At 39.6% G+C, this 19,954-nt stretch overlaps 1 protein-coding gene across 2 annotated transcripts in view; it reads right to left on the bottom strand.

The window, feature by feature from the left end:
• The window catches only part of SEC23IP (SEC23 interacting protein), a 39,069-nt gene extending 19,489 nt beyond the window's left edge, over positions 1-19,580 (bottom strand). The window contains exons 1-11 of one of the 2 annotated variants that reach the window (XM_052660707.1): positions 19,399-19,580; positions 14,511-15,043; positions 12,149-12,371; positions 10,964-11,157; positions 8,039-8,128; positions 5,548-5,668; positions 4,860-4,949; positions 3,855-3,996; positions 2,234-2,442; positions 1,554-1,672; positions 1,008-1,160 (exon numbers count right to left, since the gene is read on the bottom strand). In XM_052660707.1, coding sequence (XP_052516667.1) covers positions 1,008-1,160; positions 1,554-1,672; positions 2,234-2,442; positions 3,855-3,996; positions 4,860-4,949; positions 5,548-5,668; positions 8,039-8,128; positions 10,964-11,157; positions 12,149-12,371; positions 14,511-15,043; positions 19,399-19,561 — 2,037 coding nt within the window. In that variant the 5' untranslated portion in view covers positions 19,562-19,580. The remainder of the gene's footprint in view (positions 1-1,007; positions 1,161-1,553; positions 1,673-2,233; positions 2,443-3,854; positions 3,997-4,859; positions 4,950-5,547; positions 5,669-8,038; positions 8,129-10,963; positions 11,158-12,148; positions 12,372-14,510; positions 15,044-19,398) is intronic. The other variant, XM_052660708.1, reaches the window with a different exon arrangement.
• Between the last annotated feature and the right edge of the window lie 374 nt (positions 19,581-19,954).

Raw genomic sequence — 19,954 nt, 5'->3', positions numbered from 1 at the left:
GAGATCGTTCCACACCACTCCCTCTGGCACTGCCCCGTTCATTCAACAGCTGGGTTCACCACTGTGTGCATGCACCATAAATGATTTCACGGGCACTCTACTAGTGGACACAGGTGTTCCTAAGGAGCTGCTATTACAAACAGTCCTACAGTGAGTATCCTTGGAAATACTCCTATGTGAGTATTTTTTCATAGGAAATACCCTTGGCAGCGAAATTGCTGGGCTAAGTGTATGCATTCTTTGTATTTTAAAACACAGGACTTCCCTGGTGGCCCAGTGGCTGAGACTCCACGCTCGCAATGCAGGGTGCCCAAGTCTGATCCCTGGTCAGGGAACAAGATCCCACATACTGCAACTAAACCTGGTGCAGCCAAATAAATAAATATTTGAAAAATAATAAAAGATACTGTTGGACTGCTCTCTACAGAGGTTGCACCAATTTATGCTCTTACTCCAGTATGTATCAGTACCTATTTCCTGTTATCCCGGCCACACAATGTATGAACATCAAACTCTTAATATTCTTGCCAAACTGACAGGTTAAAAAAAAATCTCACTGCACTTTTAATTCATATTTTTCTTGAGTTTCCTGATAAGAAGTTGTTTATTTTATTTTCCATATACATCTGTTCACATCCTTTGCCTATTTTCCTATTGTGTTGGTGGTTTTTATGTAGTTAATTTGTAGCAACTTTGAATAATAAGGAAATGAGTGCTCTGTCTACAAGTGTGCTCCAAATTGTCTTCTTAACCTATCACTGGCCTTTAGATATTGCTTATGGCATCCCCTACTACACAATTTCGTTTTCCTTATGGCTTGTGGGTTTTGTTTTACTTAGAAAAGTCTTCCCAGATTATTTTTTTTTAAAGGTCTCCTTTTTCAATTTTTTAAACATTTAAGTCTCTGCTTTCACTGTGATGTAAAAGGGTTTAAATCTTAATAATTTTCCATCTCATACACAGGAAAAACAGTTTCAGACAAAAATGAATCAAACTATCATCAGTACCAGAGATTCCATATCAATCTTTTCCTTTTCAAAAGTGCTAACATATTCAGAGAGACTAAGTGCTTCCAGAGTTTCTTGCAGAGTCAGGACTTCTTCATTTTCAACATCAAGCTCACAAGACTCATCCAACGTCAGCTTTGGCTCTTCGGGTATCTTTTTAAAAAAAAGTTGGGAGAACATTACAAAGTTCAGAAAAACTCCCATAAAACATCTTCTGATCTATGGAAAAATCTTAATTCTGTCCCATACATAAATCATAAGTTTTAGTAGTTATTCCAAATTTGAATATTCAGAAAATTACTGAAAGTACTAAATTTGTATGCTCTCATTTCCTTATAATAATTTACTTCACATTTTTTAAACAAATCATAAACATTCTATCACATTTAAATGTATAATCCATAAGGAAGACAAGTAAGAAACTCAAACGAGCTCTGTGGTTCCATCATACTTGTAAACCTCAAGGAGTTTTGTTACATAAAATCAGTTCAGATTTTGAAAAGCTCTTTGGCTCAAACTCTAAATCTAGATGTTAGTGGGCCATACCTGCTTTTCCTGAAAATGTGGTTGCTTCACAACTCCATTAGCAACAGCAAAAGGCACAGGAGACTTTGATAAGTTCAAATCTTTTTGGTTAGACAGGATGTCAAACAATATTAAAGAGCCTTAAAAAAAAAAGCATTTTGCTTTGTTGTTTTATAATGCATTAGGTGCTTCTATAACATTAATTACATTATCCTACTCTTATTATTCAAAGTCCCAAGTGGAAGTCACGTAAAGTTAGATGCTCATCAAGATCTGATAATCAATATTCTTGAATAGCAGAATAAATTAAAATATAAAGCAGTCCTGCTGCTGCTAAGTCGCTTCAGTCGTGTCCGACTCTGTGCGACCCCATAGACGGCAGCCCACCAGGCTCCCCGTCCCTGGGATTCTCCAGGCAAGAACACTGGAGTGGGTTGCCATTTCCTTCTCCAGTGCATGAAAGTGAAAAGTGGAAGGGAAGTCGCTCAGTCATTCGACTCTTAGCGACCCCATGGTTATTCCTAGGCAACAGGAAAGGTGAATAGCAAAAGGCAGAATGTAAACTCAAAGCCTTCACGCCTACCCTTTATAAAACTGGGAATCTATAATTCTAGATCTCTAACGAACCATGTCACCCACAATGAAAACAGTGACGACTCAACAAAAACTGTACTTTAAACGTGGAAATTAAAAAGTTTCACCTAAGCTATGGCCAGCAACGGAGACCCCGCCTTTGAAATCCGGGTTCCGACTCATGAAGAGTGCATACAGACGGTTTATCTCCAATCCCACTTTCTCCACAATCATCTGACAGTAGGTGGGGCTGTTGTAAAATAAAATGTCTAGCAAGGTCTCATTGGTAAAGTGACGAAATCGACCAATACTTGGTAAAGTGATTTTCTTAATATTCCTGTTTAGAAAGAAAAAAGTATACTTAGTAACCACCTTAAATATGAGTTTATGAATCTTGAAAATACACTGAGAAAAAAAAACTCACACACTAATTATGAGTTGATTTCAGTCAGAGGTATTGTAAATAAACCAAGATAAACCAAAAACGTTATCAACTTGTGTCTATAACTATCCTGTGAATTTAAAATTCTCTAAAGTTATCATATAAAATAAGGCCAAAACAAAGATCTTTACTTCATTTTTAAAGAGGAAAGCCTAACTTTTTCTTTCAATTTACTGGAAATCAGGATACTTGACAACAATTGTAGGTGGCAAAGGACAACAGAGAATGTGGCAAGAAACTAAGAAAGGAGTTTAAAAGAATGAAAATCTTTCCCGATTTGAGTTGGTCATATTTCAGGACACAGCACAGCATACTTTAGGACTACCCAGAGAGAAAGAAAACAGCCCCGTAACAGGGCCTCAGTTCAGTTCAGTCACTCAATTGTGTCCGACTCTTTGCGACCCCATGGACTACCACATGCCAGGCCTCCCTGTCCATCACCAACTCCCGGAGTTTACTCAAACTCATGTCCACTGCGTCAGTGATGCCATCCAACCAGCTCATCCTCTGTACAAGGCCTCACATGATAAAATATTCGTAGGTTAGTTTTATTAAAACACGTGCCCTGAAACATCATGACATTCACTAACATCCAAGTATGTTATCAGCTCTGTGTCCCTAGAAGAAATACTTCCTAAATCTGTGGTTCCCAACTGGAAGCAATCAAAAATGAGTGGAGGCCTTTTTAGCTGTCACAGTGCCTGGTAAGTGCTGCTGGCAGTTAGTGGCATTTAGACCAAGGATATTAAATGGCCTACAATACACACAACAGTCTTTCGTGACAACTGTCCTGCCAGAAGAGTCTCCACTGAGAAACAATCATCTAAACCGGTGGTTCTCAGCTAGGGGCAACTCTGCCACCAGGGGACCTCTGGCAGTAACTAGAGACATTTCTGGTCGTTAAATCAGAGGTTAGGTTGTGTCACTCTTATCGGGAGGGTAGAAGCCAAGGGTACTGTTCAACATGCTACAATGTACAGGACAGCCCCATGTCTGAAACACCATAGGGGGAAAAAAACGCTATAGGTAAGTATTTTAAAACCAGTTTAACTTTCTTAGATTCTCTTAAATATTTACAACAGAAATATACACACCACATACATACATATATACATACATACATAATTAGGCATGCACACATACAAAGTAGCATATAAGCTTAACAGTATTTAATATATAAGAGCAAATATATAATCAAAGCTTTTTAGTGTACTTGTTGAAGTCATAATAAACTACTTTATATGATAGTTTAAAATTTGAATCTAAGCTTAACTAATCTGAAAACCAAGTTATCAAAACTCACAAACCTGTCAACACCTGTGGCATCTCCACCTAAGGAACTGTGCCAGTGAACTGGAAGGAACTCCACTCTGCTTACTTTCCGATCATCTAAAGATTTCTTGAAATGTGTCTGCAGCAATTTTAGAGAAACCACCCTAAAATCATCCACTTAAAGAAAAAAAAAAAATCAGGGAAGACAAAGGTACTTGATTAAATTTTGCTACCTTGGTAAGCAATCAGCCATCACCTCAATTATATCAGTATTTTTTGTAACACTAACTTTTCAAAGGAAAAAAATGACAAAATTTAGTTCAGAAAAGGAAAAAAAAAACAATCTTTAAGAAGTTCTTCCATTATTTTACAGAAATAGATAAATGACTGAAAAATATTAGCTCAACTACCACTACTGGCAGGCAGAAATGCACTGTGGGTAGACTCAAAAATCAAATTAACCTGCTCCAGAACCTCCCAGACTAACACACAGGAGAAGTTAACTCATACTCTGGGCCTCAGTTCCTTACCTAACAGTAAAGATGACAGTAACAGCACCTATACCTCAAGAGGTTATTATGAGGATTAAATGATACTAAACATGCAAGATACTTGGCACATTCCAAATATTCAATAAATGTGAACTATTACTACAAATTAAAAAAATAAAATTCATAGCTTTTTATTTATGTAAAACAGGCAAATTCATAGTTCCTTTAAACAACTTCTCACAACTAATTCACCAAAAATCAGTTCAACGTGTAGGTGTTCCTAGTAGCTGAAAGTGTTCAGGTAGAGGGTGTCAGAAGGGCTAAATTATTTCCAAGATCCCTGCTCATTCTTCACAGTCTAGGATTTTACGAGTTACAAATGTCATAAGAGCAAAACAAGTACAAATTAGTATTGCCCAGTGATCATTTCAATCTCTTCTGACAGTACATCAGCCAACAGTATACAGGTGGAAACACTTTAAAATAAAGGCTTAACGTTCTTCTAATAGTTTTCAAATCATTTCATGAAATAAAGTGACTAACACTTACCACATTCAATAATGCTTCTAAAGCGCAAGTCACACACAGGTCCAATGCCATGGACCATGAACACCAAATGGTCAACCTGAGGCATTTCTCCTGCAAAAGACAGACAGACATGCACACATCCATACATACAAACATACACAAGGTGGAGACTGGTTTAGGTTTTATTAAACAAGTAGCAATATTCAATATCCCTTTTGTCATCACAAACTTGCCAAAATTAGATGAACAAAGCTCAAAGTCCACCTTGGCATAAATCAGTGAACTAGACCAAGGAGTGGAGAAAGCAGCTCACTGGAGAAGATATGAGCCAATGACAACCATCAGTTTTGTGTCTAGAGGCTCCATAACCTTGTCATTTCTCCAGAACTGCCCAGGGCACTAAGCCCCATGTGGAGAAGCAATCTGCCAATATAAAACTTACAATCTTTTTCAAAAATCCTTCTCTTTGTTAGATTTATACACACTATAATGAACATTTTCAAGCTAAATCCACTATTTTACTCTGGTTATTTCATTTAGATTGTAGATTGATTCAGATTATTTAACCTGAATAATCATTCAGATTGTTTCATTTCATTCATTATTTCATTCAAATATGGCAGGTAATCCTAATAACTGTTTGCTTTTCTCATCATTTTAAAGTAGAAAAGTTTAAAAATGATCTTGATCCTAAACAAATTATACACACCATCAGGAATTTCATCAAGGTTATCATCAATTCCACGCTTTACAACCCTAGGCCTTGTCTGTCCATCTTGTGTCGTCCCCCATTCATCAGGCACTGAGGAAGGCTGGAACTGAACAATAACCTTCAAGATACAGAAAAGGATTATGACAGAGCTCACTACCAAATCCATTTCCACTATAAATTAATTTATTTCAATACACAATAAACTACCTTATAGTATAGCTTATAAATCAAGTACTTACACTGCTCCTCCAAAATCAGTTTTCTAGCAGTCTTGCTGGTGTTCGGTAACCATTAAGATTAAGTAAGTCAATACCATTATTTCCAATGCTTGTTTTGAAAAATAGTACAACTAAATGAGAAGTAGTTTGTCTTGATTTAAAAATATAACAAACTTTCAGGTTTACATGTAAGAAATTAAAGAAAAGTTACCTGCAGTAGAGGAAATCTGTTTTATAAACACAAAATCCTCTAAATAACAAAGTGCAAATTCAATTTCAATGTCAAAAACGGACTTACCTACCACTTTTCAGGAAAACATACACTATTCTGTTAAATAAACTGTATTAAATTTAGTCCAGTGTCATATGGAAAAATCTCAAACAACCTAATCAACCATCTAAAGGAATCAGAAAAAGAAGAAAAAATGAAGTCCAAAGTCAGCAGAAGGAAAGAACTAATTAAGATGAGAGAGGAAATAAATAAAACAGAGACCAAAATAAGAAAGAGCAATGAAACCAAGAGCTGGTTTTTTGAAAAACAAACAAAATTTGATGAACCGTTAAGCAGGTTTACCAAGAAGAGGACACAACTAAACAAAATAAGAAATGAAAAAGGAGAAATAACAACCAAAATTCAACACCCATTCCTGACAAAACTTTCATCAAAGTTGGTACAGAGAGAACATATCTCAACATAACAAAGGCCATTTATGAAAAAACCTACCACTAATATCATACTCAGTGGTGAAAAGCTGACAGTATTTCCTCCAAACTGGAAACAAGACAAAGATGCCCACTCCTGCCACCTCTATTTAACATAGTATTAGAAGTCTGGCCACAGCAATCAGATTAGAAAAACAAACAAAAGGCATCCAAACTGGAAAGGAAGAAGTAAAACTATCACTATTTGCACATGACATGACACTGTAAACAGAAAATCCTAAAGTCTCCACCAAAAAACTATTAGAACTGATAAGTGAATTCAGTAAAATGGCAGAATACAAGAATTAATATACAGAACCCTGCTGCTTTTCTATACACTAATAATGAACTGAAAGAGGAAGAAAAAGAAAAAATTCTGCTTAAAAATCTCTTCAAAAATAAAATACCTAGTAATAAACTTAAACCAAAAAACTTAAAAGGTCACAACAGTTCTAATTACACCAGCCAAGATATGGAAGCAATCCAAGCGTCCATCAACAGACAAGTGGATAAAGAAGATGTTGGACAGACACACAGATATAGAGAAATATACAGACACAATGGAATATTAGTCATAAAAAAGAATGAAATTCTTCCATCTCCAGCAACATGGATGGACCTAGAAAACGTGTAGTGAAATTAAGTCAGAAAAGACAAATACTACGTCACTTACCTGTGGACTCTAAAAAAGAAAACAAACTAATGTATGTAGGAAAACAGAAAGACTCATAGATTTAAAAAAACAAAAAAAGCAAAGCAGTTTAACAACTAGGGAGAGGGAAAGGAGTAACACAAGATAGAGGTAGGGGATTAAGAGACACAATCTGCTACATACAAGATAGATAAGCTATAAGGATATATCACACAGCACAAGGAATTACAGACACTATCTTGTAATAACTTCCAATGGAGTCTAATAATCCATAAAATTACCGAGTCACAATGCCGTACACCTGAAACTAATATATTGTATAAAGCAACTATACTTCAATTAAAAAAGTAAAATGATAGTTTAACATCAATCTCTCCCTCCCCCCAATAAAAGAGAAAGAATGTATTTTTACTGTAAAGGTTGAAACAAACCACTCTCAAGGGCAAGGTAGGCAAACTATTGCCACACGTCAAACCTGGCCTACCACTCATTTTTATAAGCAAATGAAAATACTGAAATATTATTTTAATTGAAATAGTTTGTTTTATTGAAAATAGCCATGCCCGTTGGTTTACATACTGCCTAAATACCAATACACTTTCAGAGACTACATGGCCTACGAAGCCTTAAATGTTTACTCTCGGACCCTTCACAGAAAATTCTGCTGACCTTGGGTCAAGTACAAAAACTTGTCAAGCTTAATTTCAATGATGCATACTAAACTTTAGCTAATGTACTACCACAAACAGAAACTTAGTGAGAGAAATTTACATTTCATTTATTTTTCTATCATCCGTGCAATGCACTTGTTATAAATATATCCCTATTATAGAATAAAAATGAACACTTATCAAACACATTCAGCAAAATAATAATTTTTTAAAACCTAAGCATTTTAATATCTTAATATCACTACCTTTGGATTGTGCATAACGATTGTCTCTCCACTTGGAAACTCTAATCTTCGGTGCCACTGATTTGTGGTTACAGCTTTCTTATACTCAGCCTACAATGGAAACAATGTACAATCCAGTAAGACAAATCTGTGTCACATTAAGAGAAAGTGTGGAAGAAAATTATTAACAATGATAGTAATAAAAGTAACAATAATGGCAGATCTCATTTACTAAGTGGTTATCAAACTTAACATTTTTTACATACGGTACCTCATTTGATCAACTGCTTTTAATCAGCCCTAAATAACATTATCCCCATTACACAGACGTGAAAACCAAAGTTTAGAGTTGTCTATTAATTTGTTATTGTTGTTCAGTTGCTAATCTGACTCTTCGCAGCCCTACAGACTGCAGCACACCAGGATGCCCTGTCCTTCACCATCTCCTAGATTTGCTCATATTCATGTCAGCTGAGTCAGTGATGCTATCGAACCATCCCATCCTCTGCCTCCCCTTCTCCTTCTGCCTTTAATCTTTCCCAGCATCAGGATCTTCTCCAATGTGTCAGCACTTCGCATCATGTGGCCAAAGTATTGAAGCTTCAGAATCAGTCTTTCCAATGAATATTCAGGGTTGATTTCCTTTAGGATTGACTGGTTTGATCTCCTTGCTGTCCAAGGGACTCTCAAGAGTCTTCTCCAGCATCACAATTTGAAAGCATCAAGTCTTCAGTGCTCAGCCTTCTTTATGGTCCAACTCTCACATTCATATATGACTACTAGAAAAATCATAGCTTTGACTAGACAGCCCTTTGTCGGCAGTAATGTCTCTGCTTTTTAAGACACTGCCTAGGTCTGTCATAGCTTTCCTTCCAAGAAGCAACAGTATTTTAATTTCACAGCTACAGTCAACACCCACAATGATTTTGGAACCCAAGAAAATAAAATCTGCCACTGCTTCCACTTTTTCCCCTTCTATTTGCCATTAAGTGATATGACCAGATGCCATGATCTTAGTTTACTGAATGCTGAGTTTTAAGCCAGCTTTTTCACTCTCGTCTTTCACCCTCTTCAAGAGACTCTAGTTCTTCACTTTCTGCTGCCATTAAAGTGGTATCATCTGCATATCTGAGGCTGTTGATGTTTCTCCCAGCAATCTTGATTCCAGTTTGTGCTTCATCCAGCCCAGCATTGAGCATAATGTACTCTGTACATAAGTTAAATAAGCAGGGTGACAATATACAGCCTTGTTGTACTCCTTTCCCAATTCTGAACCAGTCCACTGTTCTATATCTGGTTCTAACTATTGCTTCTTGACCCAAACACAGGTTTCTTAGGAGACAGGTAGGGTGGTCTGGTATTCTCATTTCTTTAAGATTTTCCAGTTTGCTGTGATCCACACAGTCAAAGGCTTTAGCAGAAGCAGATGTTTTTCTAGAATTCCCTTGCTTTCTCCATGATCCAACAAATGTTGGCAATTTGATCTCTGGTTCCTCTGCCTTTTCTATATCCGGCCTGTACATCTGAAAGTTCTCAGTTCACGTACTACTGAAGCCTAGCTTGAAGGATTTTGAGCACAACCTTACTAGCATGTAAAATGAGAATTGTATGGCAGCTTGAGCATTCTTTGGCATTGTCCTTCTTTGGGATTGAAGTGACATTTTCCAGTCCTGTGGCCACTGTTCACTTTTCCAAATTTGCTAACATATTTGATACAGCACTTAAACAGCATTACCTTTTTGGATTTCAAATGACTCAGCTGAAATTCCATCACCTCCACCAGCCTTGTTCATAGTAATGCTTCCTAAGGCCTACCTGACTTCACACTCCAGGATGTCCGGCTCTAGGTGAGTGACCACACCATCATAAGTTATCCAGGTCATTAGACCTTTTTTTGTACAGTTCTTCTGTGTATTCTTGCCACCTCTTCTTAAAGGACCCCCTTCACAGATCACAGCCCTGTCCTGGCAAAGGGGCTTGCATAACTCAGTGAGGCATGCCATGCAAGGTCACCCAAGACAGATGAGTCAGAGTGAAGAGTTCTGACAAAACATGGCCCACCAGAGGAGGGAACAGCAACCCATTCCTACTCTTGCCAGGAGATCCCCATGAATAGTATGAAAAGGCAAAAAGGGACAACAGACTGGTTTACTAACTTGTTTGTGGTGTGGTTTCACAAGTATATGGATATGCCCAAGCTTTTTGAATCATATACATATCATAAATACGTATAGTTCACTGCCTGTCAATTATACTTCTAATGCGACCTGAAGCCCACTTGATTTCACACTACATGATGTGTGGCTCTAGGTGAGTAAACACACCATAGTGGTTCTCCACGTCAGCAAGATCTTTCTTGTATAGTTCTTCTCTATGTTCCTGCCACCTCTTCATAATCTCTTCTGCTTCTATTAGGTCTTTTTCATTTCTGTCCTTTATCATGCCCATGTACGCAGATAAATTAACATTTCAAATATTTAGATACTCAATTATTAAGAAAATTTTAACAATGAATTAACACTATTATGTAAAGCAACACTAACCACCAGTTTTAAGACGGTTAAAAAGTCTGACAACATCTATTCCTATTCTTATGTTTATTTTCATAAATGCTTTTACTGAATATTAATTTGAAAAACATCCATACGCTTGGCATGTATTAGTAGCAGCAGATCCAGCAGCCTATGTTCTTTTGAAGGTTTGATATGTTATTATATTAGATCTGTAATGTTCCCCAAACAACATTGTTATCTTCAGACACCAAGACCACAATTAGCACTTCAAAAAAGATGACATTACTTAAAAAGTAGTCTTCTCTGTGCATCTGATCAAGATGAGGTGTCCTGTAAATAAAGTCCGCTCCCCTGTGAGAGGTGTTACATGAGGCTCCAATGTATAGAGGCTATGTGTTTTAAAGAAAGGCATAAAGGAACAAAGCCCACGTGCCTCTAGCTTCTCGCTGAACTCCTCTGTATAGGGAATGAATCTGCTGTCTGTGTCACCTTTGTAGAACCAAGTACAGCGTCTCACTTCGGCTGGCTCCTCGTCCCAGTACACGGCTTTCCGCATCCGGTCATAGAGGTAGACGTCGTAGCGCCCTCCATCAGTGCCAAGGACCACGCTCTCAGGGTCCGGCTGGACTAGAAAACAAAGCCCACATTTTAACTGAACAGTTACAAGGTAGATCTAAAAGTAATAAATAACGAATATGGCGACTTGTCTAACATTAAAGACAAAAAACAAAGCTCATTTCTATCCAAAAACAGAATTTTAAGATTAATCTGTGCTGCTCAAAATGATGACTCTCTTAAGTGGAGAAGAAATAACCAGAGTAAAATATAAAAGCATCATGAAATAATTCCAATAACCGGTAGGCTTTTTCTCTATGTATCAAACCAGCAAATTCTCCATGAACATACTTCTAAAGAATAGGTGATTTTTAAGTCCTAAGATGAAATATCTTCAGGATAAACAAAAAAACCTATTTCTACAGTGAAACTTCTCAGAGTGTGAACCTCCTACTCCTGTGCACCACCTCAAGAGATGGATGTTCTTGCTCCAGGAAAAAAAAAAAGAGAGAGAGATGGATGTAGTTATAGCCATTTTTAAAACTCTTCTCTTAAGGAACAAGAGTTCCATAGAAAATGCTTTATAAATGCCATATGAAGTGAAAGTGAAAGTCAGTCATGTCCGACTCTCTGTGACCCCATGGGCTACACAGTCCATGGAATTCTCCAGGCCAAAAATACTGGAGTAGGTAGCCTTTCCCTTCTCCAGGAGATCTTCCCAACCCAGGGATTGAACCCAGGTCTCCCGCATTGCCCTCTAGCTACAAAAAAATAAAGGAAATAAGAAAACAGACACCTGGATTATATGAACTACTCTATTTCTTGGATTTAAAATACCTTTAAAAAAAAACTTATTAAAATATGTCTTCAAATACCTTACTCAAATAACCCAGAACTTAAGAATACAGTGTATTATTAAAAGTATCATCACCTTAAGGTACAGAGGCTGGCGAGGTCTACAGGATTAAAGAAAATGACATTCATGAAAAGGAGGCCATGGATACTTACTCCTCATTCCACTCTTCCTCAAATCAGATACAAATGATGCAAGACCCACACTTACCTGAATTATAGATTTCTTCAAGATTCAAAGAGTCAAAAACACTGAAAGGCATCCATAGTTGTTTGTATTCTATCTCCTTGCAGTAAAACCAGTGGGGCTGGACAGGTTCATACTGGTTTTGAAGTAGAAAAGGAGGTGGCACTTGCACAGGGGGTCCTGCAGGTCTGCCAGGTGCCTGCTGCTGGACTGGAGGGGGCAACCCTGCCTGCACTGGAGGAGGGATCTGGGGGGGACAAAAGACAGGACCAAAGAACAATTCTGTGTATGCTGCAGACCCAAACTGACATTGGTAGTAATTATTCTTAATATTTCTCTAGACAGCTATTTAATAACTAAGCTCCAGAGCAATTTAAAGTTTTTAAAAAATATAACAAAACCCCATGCCAGCTGGAAAGTGAACAGGGCTTTCTCACACTGATGGCAAAGTAAACTAATACCTTTATAGAAATCAATCCAGCAGTACACCTCCTGTCATTTATTTCATCTTTAAGACACGCATAATCCTTGAGAATTCTGTGGCAGTCCAGCAGTTAGGACTTGCTGCTGTCACTGCTAAGGGTCTGGAGTCATCCCTGGTTCGGGAACCAAGATCCCACAAGCCATGAGGCATGGCCAAAAATAAAATAAAATAAAAAATAATGCATATTCCTTGACCTACCTATTCCATTTCTAAGAATTCATCCTAAAGACCTAACTGTAAAAATTTACCTACAAGGATTTATAACAGACAATCACTGGATACAATCCAAAGACCTACCAGAAACCTGACTTTAAAAAATCATCTTTTACTCATATACTGGAATTCTCTAGAAAGATTAAAAATGTTTTAGAAAAAAATCTTAACATCTAAACTATGTGGACATAAAAAACATATATAATGCTTGTCGAGGAAAAACTATGTTTCTCTAGAAAAAAGATAAGACAGACATAAAAACTAAAAACAAGGTTTTCTCGTGGCAATTTTTACTCATTTGGCTATCAGTCATTTCTCAAATCCTGTGCAGTAAAAATACTTTTAAAAGCAGAATACAATTTTTTTAAATTTTATTAAAAAATCATTTCAAAATACTCCACCAATGTTAAATTTACTGAGGTTGACTACTGTGGTCAAGCAAAAGAATATTCTTATTCTTAGGAAATATTAATACACACTAAAGTATCTAGGAGTAAAGAATCATAATGTATGTAAGTGAAAGTGAAAGTTGCTCAGTTGTATACAACTCTTTGCGACCTGATGGACTACACAGTCCATGGAATTCTCCAGGCCAGTATACTGGAGTGGGTAGCTTTTCCCTTCTCCAGGGGATCTTCCCAACCCAGGAATCAAACCCAGGTCTCCTGCATTGCAGGTGGATTCTTCCCAGCTGAGCCACCCGGGAAGCCCTATAATGTATGCAACTGATCTGCAAATGTTTCCCCAAAAAACTGCCAATATACAGCGAGAGAAAGGAACGGGGGAGAAGACTCTCCCACACAAGTCAGTGTGCATGTTCACGAAGGTGAGAACAAATGCTCATGACAGGGAACCTGGGTTAGAGTACTGGGGTGTTCTTTGCCCTATTTTTTATTTTTGCAATGGTTTACTTAAAATTATTTAAACATTTTTAATCAGAATTCTTCAAAATTTCATCAGCAAACAAGTATACTTACATTACATGCTACCAATCTGCTGAAATCCACAGTTACCAAGAGTCTGTATACTGGTATGATTTAGATTAGATGGTAAAATGGAGCCCATTCTCTATCACCACTGACTACAGTACCACCATCCCTGCCACACTGGGTTCTTAACTCTTCCTTTCAATCATTTCCCTTTTTCTGATTCAGTTCACTTCCCTTTGGAAGTCAGCTGAATAATTGGGGGGGGGGGGGGGTGGAGCAGGGGAAGCATAAAGGAATTTCATAAAATTTACCCAAGGCAAGAGTTATTCCATCATCTGTCTGAGATAGTCTGTCTAGATTCAAACTTTATAAATCTAAATAAATTATTGGAGTAATCAGTTTTAGTCCCAGCAATTGAGCGTTTTGATCGGACAGTAGAATTTAAAAAAGAGAAGCTGATAATAGTTCCTTCAACTCTCACATATCTCCAGATGACATTTGTTATTGGTATCTTACATTAAATCTGGTAATACTGGCATACAGTTAATGCATTAAAATAAATTATTACCTCCATAAATAGAAAAATATAACCTAAGACATGAACCATTTAATGAGCTTTTAAAAGATTGTTTACTTCAAAACATATAGCTTACAAAAAAAAAAAACCGTCTGAAAATAATTTGTCATCAAATCTCAGGTAAAAATGAGAGGGATTAGAATTACAGTGAATGATATAAAGATACAAAGCATGTCTTCATACCGGCGGCAAAGATCCTGGAGGCACCTGGTACATCTGAACGAGGGGTGCGGAGGGCGGAGGATGGGAGGGATGAGCTGGCGTCTGGCACTGCTGCAGCTGCGGTGGTGCGATGTAAGGATTAGCCCTGCTGCTTACGGCCGTGTGGCGATAAGGATTGTATCCTTGTTGGGGCGTTCCTTGTGGTGGACTCCCAAAATTCGAAGGAGGGAGATTACTAGGCTGAGAAGGCAGGTAAGGATTTATTCCCATTTGTGAAGCAGGTGAAGCACCATATTGCGCCTTCGAAATGGATGATGAAAATGCATTCGACACATCTTGGGATCCAGTTGTAAAAGGCAGAGCCGTTGGGGGCTTGGAGTAGGCTGATTGTCCAGCTGATGCTGCTGCAGTTGTTAACGGGGACTGTCCAATATTCCCAAAAGGATCACTACTGCTTGATACCTGAGAGAAGTAACTAAATGTCTCTGGGGTAGATGTGTGAGCAGAAGTCTGCCCAAGGAAGCTGTCCTCCTCACCCACATCGGTGGAATCCTCTGCAAGGGAACAGGAGGGCATGTGGTTTAAAGGGATGCTGTCACTCTGTGGACAAGATGCTATATGGCAGGTCTAGCAATTATACCTCTGATTTTGTTGTTCAAACTTACATTTCTGCCTTAAAGACAATAATGAAAAACTTCCCTTTTTTCGTTGAAATGAAAAACTAGAAAATAACAGTAAGAAACAACAAAAGGAGGGAACCCTTGCACTCACTCGTAAGCTCACCTCCCAGAGACAAGCACTGTTAATGCCTTTAATATGTTGATACATACCTTTCCATACTCTCAAAATAAATAGAAATAGTTATGTACTATTTATTTGGTAGACATGTATAAATTATGTAGACATATTTGCATATAACCCTGGTTTCCTGCCTTTCTGCAGATTCTTTACCATCTGAGCCACCAGGGAAGCCCATATTTGTATACGGGAGAATTTTTCAAACAAAGGAAACAAAATTTGTACCTACTAGTTTTAGATGTTATTTTGAATGATTTTTTTTCCCAGTAAGAAACAATTCAAACATTATTCCACTACCCAAATACACAGAACTTTATTTATACAGTAACAACAAGAAGCTAAAGTACAGATATTAACTCTGTTGACAAGAAAAGGTGTGTCAGGGCTCTAACCTACAAAGCACTCATTATACAAGTGAACACGAGGTGCTGGCATTCCCGAGGCAAAGTAGGTCAACCATTCACTACCATCCCTAAAACCACACAATATCACAACCAGGTAATCATCATTAGAGAATGACAATCACTAAAAAAAAAAAGTCATTTCTAACAAAGGGTAGGTCTCCTCACTTCCCTTTGCCAAACCTGATCTTCACTGTTGGTATTTTGGCACCAAATTATATTATTTTATTCTCTCTTTCGCTACCAAGTTGTAAAATAATATTTTCCTTCTACACGGCCTAAAAAGTCGTCTAGTTTTCCTTAGAAACTCTTATGAGTCCTTAGCTTGGAACATCACCTTTCTCTTCCTAATCTTTTCTTTCTCCCATCTCAACCCTTTATCTTCAAATCTCTCTAATCTCCCACCACTGGAGGCACAGAGCAGATCGGAACGGTGGACCCCTTCCCAGCACACAGGCAGGCTGTGGTCCCTGTCCTTGAAACCTGCCAAAGTGTGACCTTTCAAGCTCTGAGCTCCTTCTTGACCTTTGCTGCTGAATGCGGCCTTCAGCTGTTAGGCTGCTCCCAGATATATTCCACACATCAATTTAACTGAGATACTCCACTATTCAAAATACCCCTCTGAACTGTTTCTTCGTAATTAAAATATCACTTCCTGAGCAAGGACCCATTTCTGCTTTTATCATTCTACTTCTCTGATACATTTCCAGTTTCTATCCTCTCTCTCCATTCCCATGAACTTCACCTGGACTCAGACTTCAGTTCATCTCTCAACACCTGAAAGCAGGGGGAAAACCTCTGTGGTGTCCTTCATCCTCTAAAGCAACCTGGGATCAATCTGATACAAGAAACTTTTCTCTGATTAGCATCATTTACAAACAAAATACTGATCTCAACAAGCTGCCAGTCTCACCTCAGGGGCACTTTCTAATTACGTGTGGACACCTTTGGCATCAAGACCTGTATCTTTAATAAGCACCTGTATACTTGTGACACTCCCAACTGTCCCAAACTGAGACCGATCGTATGTGTCCCAGAACCCATTTCCCAGCTGCTTCCTCAGTACTCTTGGCAGGTTCAGACGCATACAGATGAAGCTGAGTAAACCTCGACCATCATCTTAACTGTCCCCCTTCACGGGCTCCTTTTACAATCTCACTACCTCAACAGATGTCTACCAACATCCATCCAGACATGAAAACCAGAAACCTCCTGAGACTCCTCCCTCTCTTCCATTTAATCATTTAGATCTTCAATTAAAGAAGTAAGTACACAGTATCTATTATATGCCAGGTGGAGCTGTAGCTTGGAGCTGAAATTGAACAGATAAAGAGCTTGTACACTGGACAGTCTGGCCCTCAGTGAGTCACTAAGTCCCAACAATTTGACGGTGTAAAAATCTCTTACTTCTGTTTCCTGCTCTTCACACCCTAAGTGGCTGACCAGGGCAAGAGTGCCACTCGCTCCTGCCTGACTCACAGTGGCGTCCAGACTAGACACTTCTGCTACAGTCCGCTTTACTCTGGTACAACCTCAGAAAACTCTAGTCTTTCTGAATGCATCTCTAATGTCACTGCCCTGTTTTAGAACCCGCTAAGGGCACCCGCACACCACACAAGATGTACTATGAACTCCTTAATGTGCTGTATGAGGCCCTTCATGACCTGGTTCCCCCCACTAACCACTTGAGCCACTCCCCTGCATTCACTCTAGTCAAAAGGACCTGGGGGGGGGGGGGGGGGGGGGGGAACTGGCCAAGAGGGAAAGAGTTGGCGGGGAGAGAGAATATGAGCACCTACCTCAAAATCCCACCAAATCTGCAGGTTTCTCTCACGCCTCCAGACTTTTACAAATATCTGTCTCCCCAGACTTGCTAATTTCTATGTATCCTTCAACACTCAGCTCAAGAACCACCTCCTCTGTAAAGTTCTGAAGGTCTAAGGGATGTCCACTCCCTGGTCAGCCAGCCTGACAGCCACAGCTCTCACAGCAGCCTATCAATCTCTCTTTCTAGCCATCACAAACCTGGACCACAACTACTTACACAGCTGGGAACAGCGTGTCTGTAAAAGTGTGCAGTCACTGGGGACAATGCTATCTGCTCCTCTCTGTCTCTCTGACGCCTGGAACAGGGCCTGGCAAACAAGCTGCTCAGTCCAGGTTTGCTGAGTGAATGAAACTGCTTCCTGTATGCCTCTTTCACTGACACTGATTCATCGCTGCTTCCAATGCCACCGGTTCTCCTTTTGTCTCTGGAAATTCACTGAATGGACTTCTAATGATCAAATCTTTGTTAAAGGTAGAAAAATATCTGTTAAAGAATTTTAGTTCTAAAACTAATTTTCTTATTAAAAAATAAACCGTCTCCAAGAAACAACAGCTTTCAAGACACGTTAAGTTACACTGCTCTTGACAATGAAGATGTTAACCATTTACTGACAGTGACAAACAAAATATTATAAAGGAACACGGGCATGAACCAAACATTTGTGAAGCAGAGGATGGTAAGAGAATCCCATGTAGAGCCATATTTATTCCTGCAACCTCCAAAAGCATTCTGCTCCAGCCATGCTGGTCCTCCAGCAAAAATGGCAATGTGGAACCTTTCAGCCACACTATCAAAACAAGACAAACATATTCCTAACTCCCACCCTTTCATTCATTCAAATCTCTATAGAAAACAATCTGCCTAGAGCATACCAAGATGTGTTCTAGGTATAAGCTTCTGCTCTCTCATGGAGCTTACACGCTAGTGGGACAAGATAAACAAAGATGTGGTCATGTCAGGTGGTAAGCACCAAGAAGAAACGTGACACCAGAGAAGGAGAACCATCCTGTACTGCTCCGGTTCGCCCTTTTTCACCTCTCCGTGAAACTTTCCTTGGTCCTCCAAATAAGAATAAATTATTCAAGAGAAAAATATTCACTATTTCCTGAGGAGCTATGTGCTGGGCACTAAACAAGATCCTAGAAATAAAAAGGTAAATAAGTCATAGCTGCAAACTTCACACAGCTCACAGTCCAAATAAACAGGCAGACACGCTAACTTTACAAACGTTTATGCAACATGATGTGCCAGACGCTATATTCAGTGCTTCACAAAAATCAATTCAATTCTCATGACAGCCCCGGGAGGCTGTACATGTATGGAAAACGAAGCACAGAGAGGTGAAGTAACATGCCTGAGATCACACAGAAAGTTACTGCCAGGGCTAGGGTTGGAATACAGTCGGTGCTCCTAAACACCAGCTCTGGGTTATGCCGCATAATCATGAAAACGCAAGCTCCGCAGACACTAATAAAGATACGTACAAAGTGCTAAGATGAACACAAGAGTGGTACCTAAGAACAAGCAAGAGCTTCTAACAGAAAATGAGGCACGGCCTTGAAAGAGGACTGTGTTCTATACCTCTGCTTTGCAAGTATTACGAGCCTATCCTAAGAGACAGTCTACTGTACCCGAGGAGAGGGACTAATTTATTTTCCCTTCCCTGCAAGCACCTGGCTATGTTTAACAAAAACGTGAGGAATGCCAGTGCAGGACCCCGCCCCCAAGACCCCAAAGTCCCGAAGCTACTCCAACCTGGCCACTAACTGCCCTGACAAGGTAGCAGAGGGCAGGATCCAGGCAAAGGAAAACCTCTGGTCCGACCCTTCACCTCACGCCCCCCGCCCACACTTGCCCAACCGGATCTCCATCTCCTTACTACCTCCGGGCAAGAGCAGGGAGGCCGAGGCAGCGGCGGCTTGGGTGACTGGGATAAAGGGCACATTGAAGCTGAGCTCCGTGGCCGAGGAGGAGAAAAGTAAGTTAGTGCCCGACGAGGAGGCCGAGGCGGTGCCACCGCCACCGTTAGGTTTCCTCTCGGCCATGGCTGCGGCCCACCGTCCGTTACACGTCTACGAGCGGCCGGTGCGGAAACACCGGCCGGAAACTGAGCGCAGTCGGAGCCAACACACTTCCGCACTTGCGCACAAGGGCCGGAACTCCGGGCGGCCGCTCAGCTTCCCTTTGCCTTCGCCAACGGAGCCACCAGAAAGTAACATGGCGGCGCCGACCTCGCGCCCGGGTCCTAGCACGTGACAAACTCGACCACTGCCCGGACGGGGCCGGAGAGGCTGGGCCTGGAGCGTGGGAGATGGGGTGCTGCTGTTTGTGAATAAAAGTACGAATCGACACTGCAAATCCCGGGTTGCGGGGGGCGCTCTGTGCTTCCATAAAGTACCCACAGGAGCGTTTAACTAGGTAAGATTTTGAGGAAGTGC

Source organism: Budorcas taxicolor, chromosome 23 (genome assembly GCF_023091745.1).
Source record: "Budorcas taxicolor isolate Tak-1 chromosome 23, Takin1.1, whole genome shotgun sequence".
Classification (NCBI taxonomy): domain Eukaryota; kingdom Metazoa; phylum Chordata; class Mammalia; order Artiodactyla; family Bovidae; genus Budorcas; species Budorcas taxicolor.
Note: the sequence above shows the minus strand (reverse complement) of the source record. Positions and strands in the feature narration are given on the sequence as shown.